The sequence below is a fragment of the Ambystoma mexicanum genome, chromosome 3q, assembly GCF_040938575.1.
Source record: "Ambystoma mexicanum isolate Mex_15411 chromosome 3q, UKY_AmexF1_1, whole genome shotgun sequence".
NCBI classification, from domain to species: Eukaryota; Metazoa; Chordata; class Amphibia; order Caudata; family Ambystomatidae; genus Ambystoma; species Ambystoma mexicanum.
Genome location: NC_090926.1, coordinates 1,229,257,769 through 1,229,274,963, shown reverse-complemented (window position 1 = coordinate 1,229,274,963; position 17,195 = coordinate 1,229,257,769). Strand labels below are relative to the sequence as shown.

The following is a 17,195-nucleotide window of genomic DNA, read 5'->3' as shown; positions in this document are numbered from 1 at the left end:
CTGTCCGTACATTGTCAACTGCAAAGCCGAGCTGGTTTTTCTCCTCCTTGGGTGGTTGTAGGACAGCACTCGAGATGGAAGGATGGTGGCTGTTCAGGCTGGAGAGCAAGCATTAAGTGAAGGTACTTCTTAATTTCTGTATTGTCTTCGTCTTTATCTCCCCTTTTTCCAATTGGTTTCAATGAGACCTCACAGACCTGGTTTGCCTCTGGTTATAGAGGCTGCCTAGCCATAGTTGGTCTCGAGCAAACCAGTTGCAAAGCACTTCTTGGCCAAAGGAGGCATTCTTTTAAGATTGCCTGAAAAGAATGTATGCAGAAGCTCATGGAGCACCCCTAGACATTTCTGAAACGGAAGCACGCCACAGAAACAGCCTTTGCTCTAGTGCCGCGTCCACCAACCCTGGGTTCGAAATAGCTGGGAGCTGTTTGGTGCCTGGATAGAGCCTAGAAGAGCCTGGTTAGCTTCACACAGAACTACCAGGAGATGGACCCCCAAGTTAACTGGTGCCATGGAAACATATACATGTGACATGTAATGCCTGTTTGAGACTGTGTATAATGCCAGGAAGACATTGAAAGAATAATAATGGACAGAAAGGTTTCATTAGAAGCTTATGTGGAGGTTGGATGTGTTGAACGCTATGTATTCGTTTCTCATTCTGCAGCAGCAGAGCAAGCAAGGTGGCATCACAGAAAAAGAGATAGGGCATTGGAGATTGAGGCGTGTAGGGGCACAGATGGGCAATAACTAACTGGGTAGTGTCACAAAGCAGCCTTCTTGGACACTCTGGTAGGTTCCTTAAGTTAAGCTTTATTTTAAGTCTCTTCAAGAGGTTACAGAGCGAACCACTGGGTCCCATCACCCAGGCGGACTTCTCTCAAAGGACTCAGGCTGGAACCTTGACAGACACTCACACCCAAACATTCCACTGCAGCACATCAACATTCTCACAAGCACTTTAGAATAAATGAGATAGAGAAAGGCGTAAAAGGTAGTAGTGGTAATTAACAGAATTGGTGAGTTCACAAGCAATTCAAAAATAGAAATATTTTAGCATCAACCCACACATATCTATTTAATATTCTTTTTAACTGTTGTTTCAGATTTATTAAAATATTTCTATTTTTGAATTGTATGTTAACTCACCAATTCTGAACTACTACCAGTTACGCCTTACTCTCTCTTTTATTCTAAAGTGTCTACCAACCCCGGACCTAGATAGTGTTCACACTCCCAACCCAGGTTGGCTTAGTGTGAACCGGGATTCCTCACAGACTCCCTTGGTTTACATCACAAGCACAACACAACACATCTCCCTTTCGTCCAAAGACACTACATACACGTAACGCACATCACAACAGGTAGCAAGACAGAAAAACTGTAAAGAGGGAATCAAAGGGACAGAAATGGAAAGAAAGTTGGAGAGAGGCTGAGAAGAATCAATAGGAATAGTCGGTAATAGTGCCAAAGACCGAGCAGCACAGCAATAGGAAGAGGTTAATGGCATTTTTGGGTGCATACCAAAGTTTGAAAAAAAAAAAAAACAGCCAAGTGGTATGATAATTTTGTGTTATTTATATAGCACTTTCGCCAAAGCACTTTACATAGAACATATTTACATACACTATCACCCAACTGAAGTTGGTACTCGGACCTCGGAAGGAGGATGAAAGGCTGAGTTTGCCTTGCACCTCAAGCCTTCAGATCCCACATAGATCACAGCTGCGAGTGCTTAACTCGCAGAGCTATCTTACCAGTATAATTTTTCAGGCACTCCATAGTGGCTATTCTGATGTGTGCATATCTCAGTATTGAATTAGTATATCTCAATATTGAATTAGTAGCATACAAGTCGTTTTCAAATATCTGAAATTATTTTAATATTCTTATGCTAGTCATTTGATTTTCTTGTTATCATTTTATTTTAAGCTATTCATTAAACGTACCCCATCCTAACAAGTCATTCACAAGACTTCACTTTAACAGCACCTAGGTCTCAATGAGTAACTCTTGGTCAGTGGAAAATCCTGGCGACACCCTAGAGCGCATTCCAGCCTCTGGACCATGAATTCTAAGTTTGACTCCTGTCAACCTATGACTCTCCCGCTGTTTTGGACCATGTCTTTGATAATCTCTCACCATTGACAATGCTGCAGAGGGCTGATGGGAGTTGTAGTCCAAAACATCTGTGAAGCCAAAGGTTAGCTGTTTTAGTGGAATGAGCATGTAGTGTCTGCAGAATGGTGATCCCTCAAATGTCCTAGCGTGTGGAAAGGCAGTGGAGAATCCACTTAAGGATGGTAGCTTGAGGTGCCTTCTTGGTTTAGTATACACGCATTTCGTGGAATGATTTTACATCGTGGGACTTTTCATCGGCAAAAACTTTTTTTTTAAAACTTTTTTATGGGCGGGGGTGTTTGGTGCGGTTTGGGGTATGATTATTTAAGTAAGGGAGGGTTTGGGGGGCGAAGCCCCCCCATAAATAAAAAAAATTTAAAAAGGAGTTTTTGGCGATGAAAGGGTGGCGATGAAAAGTCCTACGATGTAAAATCATTCGGCGAAATAACGTAGAACCCTTGGTTTCATTTGCATAGGAAACCTATACTCACACATTGGGCCTCATTACGGGTCTGGCGCTAACACTGCCAGTGCTTCCGCCAGGTTGTCGCTGGACCCGTAAAGAATTACTGCCGCCTGGCTTCCCGGTGCCTCTGGGCTGTTAAACGTCTGGCGCAGCCGGTAAGCGGCTCCGGCAGGCAAACCCGTAGTTTGCCGGTCCGGAAACAAGAGTGCTGGTGAGCTTACCGGCATGCTTATGTCCGGACCCGCACACTCGGCATGAGGCCCATTGTCTTGTTACTAGAAGAAACGTCTACCAGAAGATGATCAAAAACATTTAATTCCTAGTTTATATAAAATGTGAAGGATCTGGAAACATCCAGATTATGTCATGAGCTGAAGTAGTATGAGGTCTACGGTGAATTATAGGATGAAATATATCCTTATTGAAGTATAAACCCAACAAATCTGTGGCACAGAGGAAGTAACTATGCTGAGCATGACGATAGGCGCCTGAAAAGTCAAATCAGGTTCTTTGGAGGAATAACCTTTTAGTTAGACCATTCTTCTTGGCGATGCAAAGGCTTATGGAAAAACAGTTTTCAAGGCCAACAGATTGAGAGATCACATTAAGCTGTGAGTGTAAACCATTTAAATCAGTGCCAGAGCTCCTGGAAAAGTGGATGCATTCAAAGCATTCCTGCAAAATGGGGCTTAATCATGTTACTACTCCACGAACAATACTTGTCCAGCCTACTAATGTTAACACCCATAGCCGATGAGTCGCCCTGCATGGGACAACCAGAACACCCGTTGCAGTTAAATAATTCACAATGGACCCATGTCAATGGAGGCCCAAAAATAATTGATCTTTCATTGCAATAATGTCAAATTCTGAGCTTCTTACTCTTGTAGCATTTTCATATTTCTCTCTGCTGTCATGACTGCAAAGTTTTCCTCTCAAACATCAAGATGAATACAAGGTCAAATGAGAAAAATGCCCTGGATTCAGCGGGAAATCGCAGAATGTACATTTGGGTACGCTCCGGTCGCAGCGTGCAGTCTCCCCGGGGTATATGCCGGCCTCCAGGCATGACCCTCCTCGGCAACCTCCTCTTCAACAGAATTTCTCCGCTTGCAAGCCCGAAACGCTCAGCCCGCCTTCTCTCCTCCTCGTCTCTCTGCTAGCCTCTCCTTTTATGAACCAGCAACCATTTAACAGGTTGCGGTTGTGAGTCCTCAAGTCTAGTTCCCTAATGCTGGGGACATCCCTGACCCTCACAACGGTCTTCGGCCTCTTCATCGTCTCAGTACCAGAGTGATGAAGTGGCATGTTAGTGTATACCACTCCTAGTCGCCTCTTCCTTGTACCAGTACTATAGTGGCATGAATGAGGGGAAATGGAGGGAAATGATTGGCAAAAGCCTATAAAGGCGGGGGAGGGTAAGATTGTGTTTCACAAACAAAAGCGGAATACTATGCCTCGCCTTTGGGCATTCCCTCCCCCCACCCCAACTCCCCACAGACCCTCCACCCAGGTGATCCTCCCTCGTATCTCCACCCCCAGGGTCAGGATCGAAAAGCGAAGGCATTTCCCTAGCCTCCTGAGAAGAGGATCCAAGGGGAGTAGGTGTGGGAGGATAACCTCAGGTTTCTCACATAGGCCAAACCAGTTGGGAAGAAGGGAGAACAAGGCACCAGAGGGCATGAGCAGTGGTCCCTGGCCTCATGGAATGTTTGCGATCAAGCAGTTTTATATTTCTTTAGCTTTTCATTGAGATTTTAGCTTTTAACAGTAGATACAAAATAATATGCAATAAGATAACTTATAGGGCGTCAGTCGCCACCCTATAGTTGAGGTGATAGCCTTGAGTCATTGGAAATCCAAAAATTCTATTGCTAATAACTTTTGACTTGCAGGATGGATATGGCTTATATTTTCCAAACAAACGTTTTGTCACATGCACCGATTCCCCCTCCCGAATGGAAAGTTTGGGAAGGATTTATTAAAACATGAACAAGTTAATAAGAAAGCAAACGCATGCGATTTTCGGTCTACTCCCAGTCATTTCCCCATAAATAAACAGTCCAGATTTCGTTAAGCCGAAGCGCAAAAACTGCTGGATGGATTTGTACCAAATAAGAAACAACGTAAGCATGCAGCGTTGACTTAATTTCTTGGAAAGGATTGGGGTTATTCCATTTGGGAGTTTTTAAAATATGTGACGGGGAAGAGGATTTACCCTGCTCCCAAATATATAGCTATATCTCCCATTGTGCTTTGCAGCAGAGGGGCTTTTTTGTGGGGTTTTTTGAGCTTGATGTGCGTAATTACCAGGCTATACCAGGCTAATGCTAAAACGAAAAGTACTTAAAAAGCTATTTGGTGGAGGGGAACGGATGCATTTGCATTAGGCTACAGGTTGGGAAGGGTGACGAGGATACCATGTGAAATTGGATGGTCTACGGACCAGGTACAGTATGAACCTTTTCAGATTATCAGGGGAATCTCGCGAGATTCTCGCAACGACAATGGAAGTCGCTCGGAAAAGAAAATGCATCACATGAGCAGAAGAGTGAAAGGGGGTAATGGGAGAAGGCCAGGGAGGGGAAAAAGCAGCTGAGGGGAGCGGGGGTGGACCAAAAAGGTGAGTGCCTAAAAGGACTGCGAAGAGTTTTTGATTTTCCAACGTTTTCGGATTTTAGGGGGGGGGGGGGGATAGGGGAATACCACGGGCAAGAGTAATACATTTTGGCTGTATGCATAGTTCATTGCCAATATCTGGGGAATCGAAAGAAAAAAAGCAGATTTTACACCTACAGTGATTACATCTACTAGGCAGGGGGTAATGGGTCTTTGTGTAACTGACCATAGCTAGTGGGCCCCAAAGAAACTATAGTATAATGAAACCCTTGAAATTCAGTACTCTCATTTGAAGCAACTCCCCTTAATCCCCCCCACCCCTGTTGCGAACATGGTCCAATTCCATCCAGTGGTTTTTGCTGTGCGCTGCACAGACATTTTGACCTTTTCTCTATGGGGAAATGAATGGGAGTTGTACGAAAACAGTGTTTTTTTTGCGTTCCTAATAACTTTTTCATTTTCTAATGAATCGTTCGCAGAATTTCCAGTTTGGGGGTTGGGGTTGACATGACACATGTTATGTTTGCAGTATATCAGCAACATCCATCATGCGTGTCAAAAGTTATTAGTAATTGAATTTTCGGGTTTCCTATGGAACTTGATTCTCAACTATAGTGCCGTGAAACATACACAGAGGATGGCATAGCAACACACACGATCCAGTGGCATACAACAAGAAGTCCGGCATGTACATTTCTCAAACGTTACATAGAATATCAAAACACACATATGGTCTAAATAGTGGGCAATCCTGAATCGGCATTAGAATTTGCAAGAGAAAGGTTTTGTTGAACCTTGACAAGATGGCCAGGAGCCACATGTAGAACAGGAAAGCTTATTTAATCATCAGTTACAGTATCAGAATAGTACTTTCTCAGTATAGAACATACCCTCTCCAACCGAAACTTCACTACATGAACCATGCGGGCCGCAATCTATCTCCATTGGTGAGCAGTCAAAATGTCCAACTTCCACTAGGGGAGAGGTGCAGGTACCAGAGGTTCAATGGGCAACATGCTTCTAGGAAATAGATGTGCCGCCGCCCATGCCTCTGCACCCGCCCCAGAGGACAGCAGGACAAACGCCACACCATGCCACCATTCGCGACAAAGCAAACGTAAGTACAGACAAGAGGGTGGCAACGCTTAGACTAAAGTTATAAAGGATACCATGTCCAAAACCAAACAGCCCACACTGAACCAACAGAAACTCAGCAACCTACAGTCAAGCAACAGCCCTTTCCTGGGTATGAAATGTCTTGGTGAGCTATTCCTCATTCTCATCATGCAGCATCACCAGGCCCAATGCCTCATTTTTTAAAATTGGAGTCGGCTCATAGGTAACGGGTAGCCCAGGGATCCTGTCTACATAATATTAAGGTGGGTGAAATCTAGCACGCAATGTGGAGCAAGCCCAAACTGCTGTGATTCCAGGACCTCATTTGTCTCTACGAAATGTAGGTGTGTTCAAGAGTACTGTTTCAAGGTTGTCTTTCGTGTTGAACATGCTGCACACCCAGTGAAAGACTATGCCATTGTATATAGTGTTATGACTGGCCAACAAGGTAGCATCTTTCCATGCCGGATAATTCTAAACCACTGCTCTTTAAACATGGCTACTCGTTATGTGACCCTGCAAGTGTTTTGGACGTCAACTACCATGATTCTTCACTACTGATTATGGCGACTAGGACTATAGGGAGTTGTAGTCCAAAACATCTGACCTCTTTCTCTAGAGTGAGCTTCTCCTACTTGAGCCAGGGATGTCCTTCTGTCCAGATCAGCCTTATCAAAATGGAACACAGGGATGAAAAAAAGGAAACCAGTAGTCTGGGATATTTAAAAAAGCGTATACATATTTTGTGTGATATATCATATTTATCAATGAAACACTATCAAAAAGATGTATGGGGAGTTTGTTAATCTCTTGGGTAAGCCAAGCTGTATTAGATTTATTGGTGATATTTGAAAACCAATGTTTCCTGCAAAAGTAAAACCAGAAGAGGGTCCAGGTGAATGAAAGCATTAATGTAGCACAGTAAGTGATATCCTTGCATTAGGTCAGGTGAGCTGATGGGTAAGCATTCCACCTCTGCCCTTAGAATTCCAGTACTAATCCTGTTGGTTTATCCCCTCCCAGGGTTTGTGCTGTTCCGGGGAGTGAGTCGGCACACCTTTGGCCTTGTTCAGAGCAAGCTGTTTCCGTTCTACTTCTACTCCGTGCTGGGCTGTGCCTTCCTGAACTTGTCCATCTACGCAGTCTACCATCCCCGGGAGCTGCTGAGTCCGAGCGAGAGCCTGCAGGTATCACACAGAATGTTAACTGTCCACTCTATGCGGCCAGAGAGCTACATGTCTATTGAGAAAGTCAGATGCACTGCCTCCAATTCGAAGTAGCTATTAACGCTGAGCAAAGGTCTTCAGGGATTAGACTGAATACATCACTATATGAAAAAGTGAGCTTTGCGGGCTACCCTCCTGGGAGATTCTGAGCTCAAGCAAGAACTGTCTGGTATCAGCGTCACTGCTACAGTGGCACACAAACATACACATACACATATCGTAACCTTCCATTTCTGGAAGATGTTAAACTAGAGAAAGCGTCTGGAATTCAGGGTTTAAAATTAGGATTGGGCAAGCAGGAGCTAAAAGCAGATCCTGGGTATCCGGCATTAATCAGGAGCTAACGCTTGGGAGCAAGTAGCTAGTACAAAGCATTACACAAATCTCAGTTCCACATAAGATGCACACATATGATTGTGTCCATTATTTATAACCACATATGCTTTAAATGTTGTAGAGAAGTATCCTAATGTGTACTGATGTTCATTTGTAGATTGGACAAAACACACAGAGTTAAATTCACCTAGTTGTTTTTGTTCAGTATCATTTGGTCTGGGGAGCTGAAGTAGCTTCTTGTGGTAGTTTGTATCAGGATAACCACACTCTTCTAGGCTACAAGCAGGAGCTAAATAGCTCCCAGCTCCCCTCAATTTCTACCCCTGGGAATTAAGACAGATTGGCATCTACTTTTTACACCCACACCCCTGTTAGTGAGTCAAAGTTAGTCACACTTAGCTAGATGCACCATCTGGTAACTGATTGTGTATCTATTTTTCTCCTTCCCCTTTGCCCTCTTGTGTTGGTCAATTTCACCACGTTAAATGGACTAAATAAGGAAGGAGGACTAATATGAAGGGACGGCATTAGTGGGTGTCAGAACTCGGTGCAAGATGTATCCCTACTCGAGTGAGTATTTGGGAGCGTGAGTGTGAGGGGTCAGAAATGTGAGGTGGACAACTTCTGGATGATTCCTCAAAATATGCAATTTTATTCAATCGTACGTTTCATCAAATGCCTCACTATCCCTACTCTGACGAGGATTTCACTGCCTGTCAAAAACTAAATAAAACATCCTGACAAAGGATATCTGGACTACACAATGGTATTTCTCATATAGTCCAAGTCTCTCTTTATAACCTGGGCGAGCTCCCCTTTCCCAGGTTTCAAGTTAGGTTAAGTTTCAATGATCAACATAAAGAAACAAGGAAATCCTGGTTTGCAACAAAGTTCCAACTCAGTTTTTTGACTCCTTCCCTTAGTCAAAAGAAAGTTCCATTAAACAATGTTCAATCAACACATCTTTCTTCTTCTTCCTAAAATAATACTTTTAACTTCATCAAATAGCATCATTGATATTCTGGGTCACAATGCTTTCCCACAACTTCAAAATGTCATAGAAGAAATGCAGTTCCTTGTCGAATTCAACGAAACCCAACTTCTAGCAAGGTAAAACAAACACAGCTTCTTGGTAGCACTTCTCAAGTTTCGCTGTGCAGCTTTATGGATCACAGTTTACATTTTTGTAAGGATGACTTCAGAGCACCACTGCTACTACCTGGGCAACTCTCACACCAGGTTAACTTCTGCAAGGGTTCACCATGCAGGTCTCCTCTACTGCCCCACAGTGTTCCGCATTCAACTGGGCTTCTGAAGTTTTAAATCTACAACCAAATGTTCTATCACAGCTTCAACAATTTGCAACTTTGTGACTTTGAATAAGTTTTCTGAAAAGACATTATTCACATCAGTGTTCTTCAACACCCTCATGTAGGCAAGGCTCCCTTCCTCTGACCATTCACCTGTCAGAAGGACAGCCTCTTTGCCACTTGTCTTTCTGCAACATTAATATTTACCACAGATTCAGCAGTTGGCACTTTTATGACTTTGAACAACTTTTCAGAAAAGACGAGATCTACTTAAGTGCCCCTCAATGCCTCCAAGTAAGCAAGGCATTCTTCTTCTGAACAGTCTGCACCCTACACCCAGTATAGTGCCTGGGCTCCCCCACCTGCTCCCATCACCGTCTGTGTGCTCGCTCATACCACTCCTAGCCCAGTCCCTGGGCTCTTCCCAGCCCACCAATGACCCTGTGCTCCCACCATCCTGCTCCTACCACTATGCCATGGCACCCCTCCTACACCCCATTCTGCTTCCACAACAGACCGTGGGCTCACCCCACCCCGCTCCCAGCACAGTCCCAGGGCCATTGTCGGCTTGTGGTTTATTTTTTAAGTGGAGGGCCTTCATTATTTATCTCAGATATGCCACAGCAACTGAGCATAAAGAGGGAGCTAGGGCCAAACAAAGGGGGTTCTAGTGGGTCTCCCCCAGTAATTCCTTTTACAAAATGTGTTAGAATGTTGCATTTTAGAGCATACTTTAATAAAATATTTATTTATGTGTTTACTGTTCGCTTGTTATGCCATTATACAGGAAGTAAATACTGTTTGAAAGCGCTCACAGGGCATCAGGGAGGGGACATGGGAATGAGACCCATTAAATACATGCAGATATTAAATACAGTGGGAGGGCAACAGGACAAACCTACTACGCCTTTTGATTATTCAGAACATGCTAATCCGTAAGGGAGGGGGCAGTAGGGGTAAGTGCTAGGAAGCCCGTGCTCCTGGGTGAGCAACAGAGGAAGTGCAAGGTATGGTAAGTGCGAGCCTCCAGGACGGAGGGTGTGCAGAGCCAAGTGCTGAGGATGGACAGAAGCTGGGGGGGATTCGGTGTGGGAGGTCAGGGCTCAGAGGATGCATGAGGACCCTGGTCACCAATCAGGTCACCAATCAAAGTAACTATAAAATTAGGAGAGGAGAGAAGAGGGGGCAGAGGGAGGGGATAAAGAGGAAAGTGTTGAGGAGCTACCGGAAGTTAGGAAAATCCTGATCAAGACGCAGAGATAGTGGGAGGCTGTTCCATAGAAGGGAGCCAGCAGAGGAAAGTGAACGGCCTCCCGTCCTCTCTTTAACGAACCACTTTACACACAGAGTTGGTGCCAGAGGAACGGAGAGGTCTAGAGGGAGAATATTTAGTAAGAGGAAGTTGCAGGTAGTGTGGACCCCGGCCCCAGACAGCCTTGTGAATGATACAGAGGGATTTTAATTTAATCCGTGAAACAACTGGGAGTCAGTGAAGACTTTTTAGGGCAGGAGAGATGCTGCATCTGGGCTTGAGGCCAGGATAAGTCTCACTGCCCCATTCTAGATTTGCTGGAGGGTCGCAGAGTGGAAGTAGGTAGATTCAGGAGGAGGCTATTGCAATAGTCAAACTTAGGTAGAACAAGTGGTCGGGTAACATTGAGCTCCTTGGGGAAGGTGAGAAAAGGTAGAATTCCTTTGAGAAGGAAGAGCTGAAAGTGGGACTTCTTGGCAATGTCTGAAGTGTGAGGGATGAAGGCGAGAGAGGGGTCGAAGATGACTGCAAGGTTTGTGGCTTCAGAAGAAGGAGGTGATTTCATGGAGGAAGGCCAGAGAGAAGGGAAGAAGGTTGGGGCATGGGACCCAATGGGAAGCATCTCCATTTTGCTGAGATTGAGGCAGAGATCATTGGAAGTGCATCAGGCCTGGATGGCAGATTGGCAGTTAGGGATGAACGAAGGTGCAAGCGGGTCAGCAGGAAGTTTGAAAAAGGGTTGTGCGTCATCTGCATAACACTGGAAGTTGGGAGAGAAGGAAGAGATGAATAAGGTACATGTTAAAGAGCCAGGGGAGAAGATAGAGCCTTCAGGGACCCCACATGAGGCGAAGGAAGTAGGAGAGAAGGTGCCCAGGATTACTTGGGAGGAGCGGTCAGTTAGGAAGCAGGTCAGCCAGTCCAGTGCCTGTTCCGAGATACCAAGGGTGTCATGGAGCCTTTGTATGAGGACGGAGTGGTTGACCGTGTCGAAGGCAGAGGAGAGATCAAGTAGGTTGAAGACAGCTGGGGAGTTGGAATCGAGGGATGCAAGCAGTTTGTCACAGGTGTTCAGAAGAGCGGTTTCCGTGACTCTGGATGCTCAGAATCCAGATTGATGGTCGTGAAGACCACCAACAAGTTCAGTGTGAAAGTTGAGTTGGGGCAAGGCCATCTTTTCCAGCAGTTTCCGAGGAAGGGGGTGATGGAGATAGGGCGGTAGTTGACTGGACAGATAGGGTCTGCTGAGATTTCTTTTGAAGGGGCGCACAAGGGAGTGCTTGAGGGAGAAGGGGAAAGAACCAGAGGCAAAAGAGTGGTTGTAGAGGTCGGCGAGCGTGGGGTCAAGAGAGCCAATTTTGTCCTTGATGGTTCAGGATGAGCAAGGGGAAATCTGTTTAGAAGAGACCTTCATGCAGTGGACAGTGGACAACTCTGGTGACTTCATCAGGTGTGACAGATTCAAAGGAGGAAGGAGGGTGACGGGCCAATTGAGGCAAAGGAGTGTGGGAAGGGAGAGTAAAAGGGCTGTTCGGGATAGTCTGCATTTTGGTGGCAAAGTGGGTGGCCAGAGCGTTGTAGATGGCCTGGGAAGGAAGAGAGGAGGAGGAGACTGCAGATGGGTTAGCTAGTTTGCTGCAGATTTTGGAAAGTTCAGCCGTGATACTCTAAATACCAGTTCCCTGAATGTGGGACCTTTTCTTGTCAGAGGGTGAACATGAAGTTTGTCACTTCCATTCCGCTGCTCTGCACTTTCGTTTCAGGGCTGCAAGTCGTACCAGGTGTTGAGGCGGGTTTCGGGCCGATCCTCATGACTGGGGCAAGAATGTCAAGAGTGTCGGTAATGGACAGGTGGAAGTTGCTGAGAGCGGTGTCAGTGGTAGAATCTGAGTTAGGGGCCACAGGGTAAAAGGTGGAATTGAAGTTAGCAGCTGACACTCGTTTCATCGGACGAATTTTCATGAACGAGTTTGGCAGGGCTTTTGGGGGTGCGGCAGCGGGCCAAAGAGACCCAGGTGGGAGAAGAGAAGAGAGTGGTCTGACCAAGAGAGAGGAGTGTCCAGAGGAGATGAGAGAGAGAGAGAGAGAGAAGTCAGAGTAGATGAGTGTGTGACCAGCGAAGTGGGTGGGACCAGAATGGAGAGGGATAGAGAGGTGCATAGGTCAATGAAAAGAGTGGATGCTGTGCCAGGAGAGTCCAATTGGATGTTGAAATCCCCCAAGTGGAGTAGATTGGAGGAGGTTGAAAGTAAGGAGGAGCAGAAATCGGCCCATTTAGAGAGGAGCAGGGAGGTGGCGCCTGGAGGCCGGTAAATGGTAGCTGGTAAATGGTAGCAATGGTCAAGGTGGAGGAGGGAGAGATGACCAGGCTCTCAAAGGAAGAGTAGAGCTGGGTGGGTAAGATGAAAGAAGTAACCCGCTCAGGGAAGATTAAGGAACCCCCACTGCCAGCACTGTGAGGTCAAGGCTGGGAAATTATCTTGAAGCCATCAGATAGGAGGGAGTCCAAAGCAGTGACTGAGCTGGCATTGAACCATGTCTCGGTAAGAGTGAAAATATTGAGGTTGGTGTCTTCGAGAAGGAGGCACTGGTCAGCAGAGTGTTTGTTGGCTGAGCGGGCATTAAGAGTCCCTTGGCGGAGATGGTCTCTGCCTTTTAAAGGTTTTCTGAGGTGGTGTACAGGGTCGTGGTACTCCAGACAGAGGGGGGGGGGCAGAGAAAGTGGTAGTGGGAGAAGGGGACAGAGAGTGGTAGGGGGAGAGGCAGAAGAAGGAAGAAAGTTAATGAGGGACGGCAGGATCCGGTCAAAGGTGGAGGTTGGCTTGAGGACCCTGAACCAGGATAGTGCCTGTGGTTGACATTAATGATGCAGCGTAATGAGAAGAAGCCCGCCAAGAGGACTTCCCACTTAGTGTCACCATTAATGTAAGATGATGGGAAAGGGGATCGAATAGAGGTGAGATGAGTCCATAGATCTGGAGAGGGGACAGAGAAAAGGATATTGATAAAGATCTCTCTGGAAGATGTGCTGACGTAGGTGTCTGCAATGGGAAGGTCAGGATTTGCACCCAGTTGTCAGGCTGTTCCCCTTCACCACCCTGCTCCGCACCTGTTGCTTCCTCTTGTCTATCCTTGGTGTGCTTGGAATGCTTTCGGAGAGTCTTAGTATCTTCCTTGGTGGACCTTTCTCTGGACTTCCTGTCATGTAAATGGGGCCTGGCTCCCTCGGAGGCCACTTCGACAGGAAGTGGAACCTGTCTTGGGGGGCCCCGAGGAGCCAAGCCCCCGCGACAGGGAAAAGGCAGAGGGACGGCAAAAAACCCTGTGGAATCTTCAGGAGGTAGATCTTGGAGATGGCTTCTTCAGTGGCTGGGGCCGATGTTTGTAATCCGGAGTAAATACAAGAAAGCAGCGGTTTATGGAAAGTCTGTTCCGTGGAGCAACGGCGAAGAAGACATGAAGCAGAGGAGGAGGATAACAGGATCCAGTAAATGTAAAGGGATACGGGAGGTAATGAAGAAGAGGAGGATTGTACGGAACGGAGAGACGTCCCGTACCGAAACAAAGTGGTTAGAAATGAAAGGGAAGGTTTAGTAACAGCCCCTACATACCAGATAATGTCAGATCCACGAAAGGCACAGGGAGGAACACGAAGATTCGCGAGGAAGCCGGACAAGCCGCGAGTTGGAGCGGAAAAGCGCCGAAAGAGAAAGGAAAAGGTGGAAAATACAAAACGGCAGAGAGCCGAGAACGAGCTAAGGGTGGAGGCTAGCGAGCACAGGCGGGTAGGAAAATAAGCTGCAGAAGGCACAGGAAAAGCCAAACGGGGGTTTAGCCGGAGCGTTGGTATCGAAGAGACAAACACAGATACAACGCGCAGGAAAGTGGGCGGGGCTTGCTTAAATAACAATGTCAGCCATATTGGATGAGGACTGGCCCGTTAACTGAAGGTTCTCCGTGACAATACTTTCCAATTATGCCACAGCTTCCAGGGACGGATCCTGACACCAGTATGTCTCTTTTCTTTTTTCATCCAGGCTTCGTGAGAGAGGGAGGATAGGTGATAGTGTAGTAGTTAGAGAAGATGGGGGAGATGGTGAGCGCCATCTCAGAGGGAGAGGGTAGATGAGAGAATGAAAGAAGGGAGGCTGCACTGCACAGTCCTGGCACTTACTCCAATGGCGGCCTAGTAGTTAGGGCACAAGTACAAATGCAGAGCAATAGGTGGGGTGCAGGATTCAATTTTAAAAGGATCACAATGCAGTGTACAAAATGGATGCAGGATGTAAAGCACACACACCTAGATATTTTTTTTTTTTAAATGGATCATAAATGAATGCAGTGCAGAACAGGGATGCAGGATGGATAAAAAAAGAGGATCACAACTTGAAATGAATGAACCTTTGTGACACAGAGTGCAGGGAAGAAAATAGGTGGTCGAGGGAGCAAAGGACAGAATAGGATAGGCACAGAATATGGTTAAGGAGATAGGTGGAGGAGGCAATAGGACAGTTGAGCCATCACTCAGAATTCAGTTGCAAGGGAGTCTGGAGGTGCTGTGGACCAGATTAATGCAGGAGCAGCATTGTTTGTGGAGGCACGCAAAGGCCTGGACAGGGACAGACAGAGGCCTTAGTGGTGGGCCTTGGGAGGTGGGCCAGCTAGCCTGCCGGCTATCTGATTGGCCTAAAGGCTTTTCTGATGGCCAATCACAGCAGAGTCCAGGCGGGCAGGGGAGGAACACCATTGTGGGTAATGGCGACAGCCATGTTGAAGGTGTTTGTGGCCACCGAGGAACACCAGCCACACTGGGCTGTTTCGTCAAGAGGAATAAAAAGCGAACAAAAAGTGGCATTAGCACAAGCCACAAACATTGGGTAAAAAGCCAAACAGTTTGCAATTGGCGCTGGGGGGCCTATGAAGCAGGAATGGTATTTATTACTGGACATCTGTGATAGATGTCCGGTTCCAAAGCGCCTCAGAAGGAGAGCCGATTTTGGCAGGTGGGTAGTGGATTGTGCAAAAATGCCTTTGCTGTACAACCCTGCTGCCCCCACACTCGCCAAAATCAGATCCACGGACCAACACAAGCACACACACATTCACACAGCAAGCACTATCATTCACACGAGCACCCATTATCATACACTCACTCCTAATACAAGCATACACATAAATAAATGAACTTAAACATACCATCTGCCCCTGCCCTGAAGTTCCTCCCCAGCACTACAGCTCCTGCATCATGAATAGGAATCCGGAAGCAGGAGCTTCCAGGTTCCTGCACATGCGTGCAGGGACCAGAGTGGGGTGCTGAAATGCCATGCTCCAGCTTGCTCTGTCTGTATGTGCGAGGAGGTGCAGGACTTTTGCCTCACAAATGAGACATGCAGTTCCCCAGCCAGCATTTCTAATGAGCTATGCAAGGAGGGCGAAGCAAGGCTGGCCCAGCCTTGCATTGCTCATTGAGCATGTGCGACTGGGGAACTGAACTGCCAAAGGAAAATGGTGTTTCCCTTTGACAGTTCAGCCAGGCCAGGAGCACTCCCTCAGCTGGAAAAAGTTGTTGGAGTGCTCAGTGTTTCACTGGGCTGTCTCCTCGGCTCCGCCATAATGGGTGAGGGGGCCACTGGGCTGACACCCCGCCCCCCATAATGGCAAACATGCCTAAAGCTCCCCATGTCCTTTTTCGTTCCTTCTTTTTTTACATTTCAGGCTGGGGTCTCTTTCCCCATTCCCCTCCCCCACCCTCCGGAATGCAGCTGCGTCCCCTGGAGGGATGTGGGGGCAACCACACAGTTTGAATACCTCTGGCCTAGGGCAATGCTTGGCTCTAGAAAATGTCTGTTTCACTCTGAGCTTGGGCAATGCTTATTCCATTCTTGGCTTGGGAAATGCTTGTTCCCTCAAACTCACAATTCAATGTTACTTCACTTCAGTGCTACTTCAACGTTAATAACTTCACAGTTGACTCTTCTGTTAACCTTTACCCCAGAGTTACTATTTAAGCACACGCGACCAGTCTTTCATCTGTTTTCAGAGGGTTTAAGATTCAATTAATGGTTTTTCGATGGACCAGCAGTTGCCACTTGGTTCGGGAGGGGGTAGACCAACGGGTGGACTGCTAATTGCCTGTAAAAATGATGTTTTTTGATCCTCAAAATTGCTCTCAAATGAAAAACACTGTATTTTGGTGGTGAAAATGGGCCTAAGTCTGGATCGAGCTGGATAGCAGTCAATGGGCCTCATTACGACCCAGGCGGTAAGTTACCGCCTGGGTCGTACCTTTACCACCATGGGGTAAACTACGTTTACGCCATGGTGGTTGGCGGACTTACCGCCCCATTCCGAGGTTGGCGGGGCGGTAAGTCCCCAATCCCCATTTACCCTTCCCCATTCCCATTTTTGCCCCATAGGGCATAATGGGAGTGGGGAAGGCGTTAATTACGCCACCGTAAATTACGGTGGCGTAATTAACAACAAGGTCCCTTAGCGCCATGGATTTTAACACCTGCTAAAAGCAGGTGTTTAATCCTCCATGGCGCTGAGGGACCTCGGAATCAGGCGGTAAGGGTCGGCGCTGTTTACACCGCCGTGAACCCCTTACCGCCTGGGTCCTAATGAGGCCCAATGTGTATTGGAACCCCCAGGTCTCTTCCTTAATTTCGTTTTTGCAAAATGTGTCCGACTGTTTAGTAGAATACTCGGTCTCTTTTCCCCTCAGATGACATAGTAGCGGGAGATCTGAA

General features: G+C 46.7%; 1 protein-coding gene across 4 annotated transcripts in view; it reads left to right on the top strand.

Annotated features, from left to right (window-relative positions):
* The window catches only part of TMEM205 (transmembrane protein 205), a 98,223-nt gene that overhangs the window by 21,856 nt on the left and 59,172 nt on the right, over positions 1-17,195 (top strand). For all 4 annotated transcript variants that reach the window (XM_069604154.1, XM_069604151.1, XM_069604153.1 and 1 more), the window contains exon 3: positions 7,346-7,509. In XM_069604154.1, coding sequence (XP_069460255.1) covers positions 7,346-7,509 — 164 coding nt within the window. The remainder of the gene's footprint in view (positions 1-7,345; positions 7,510-17,195) is intronic.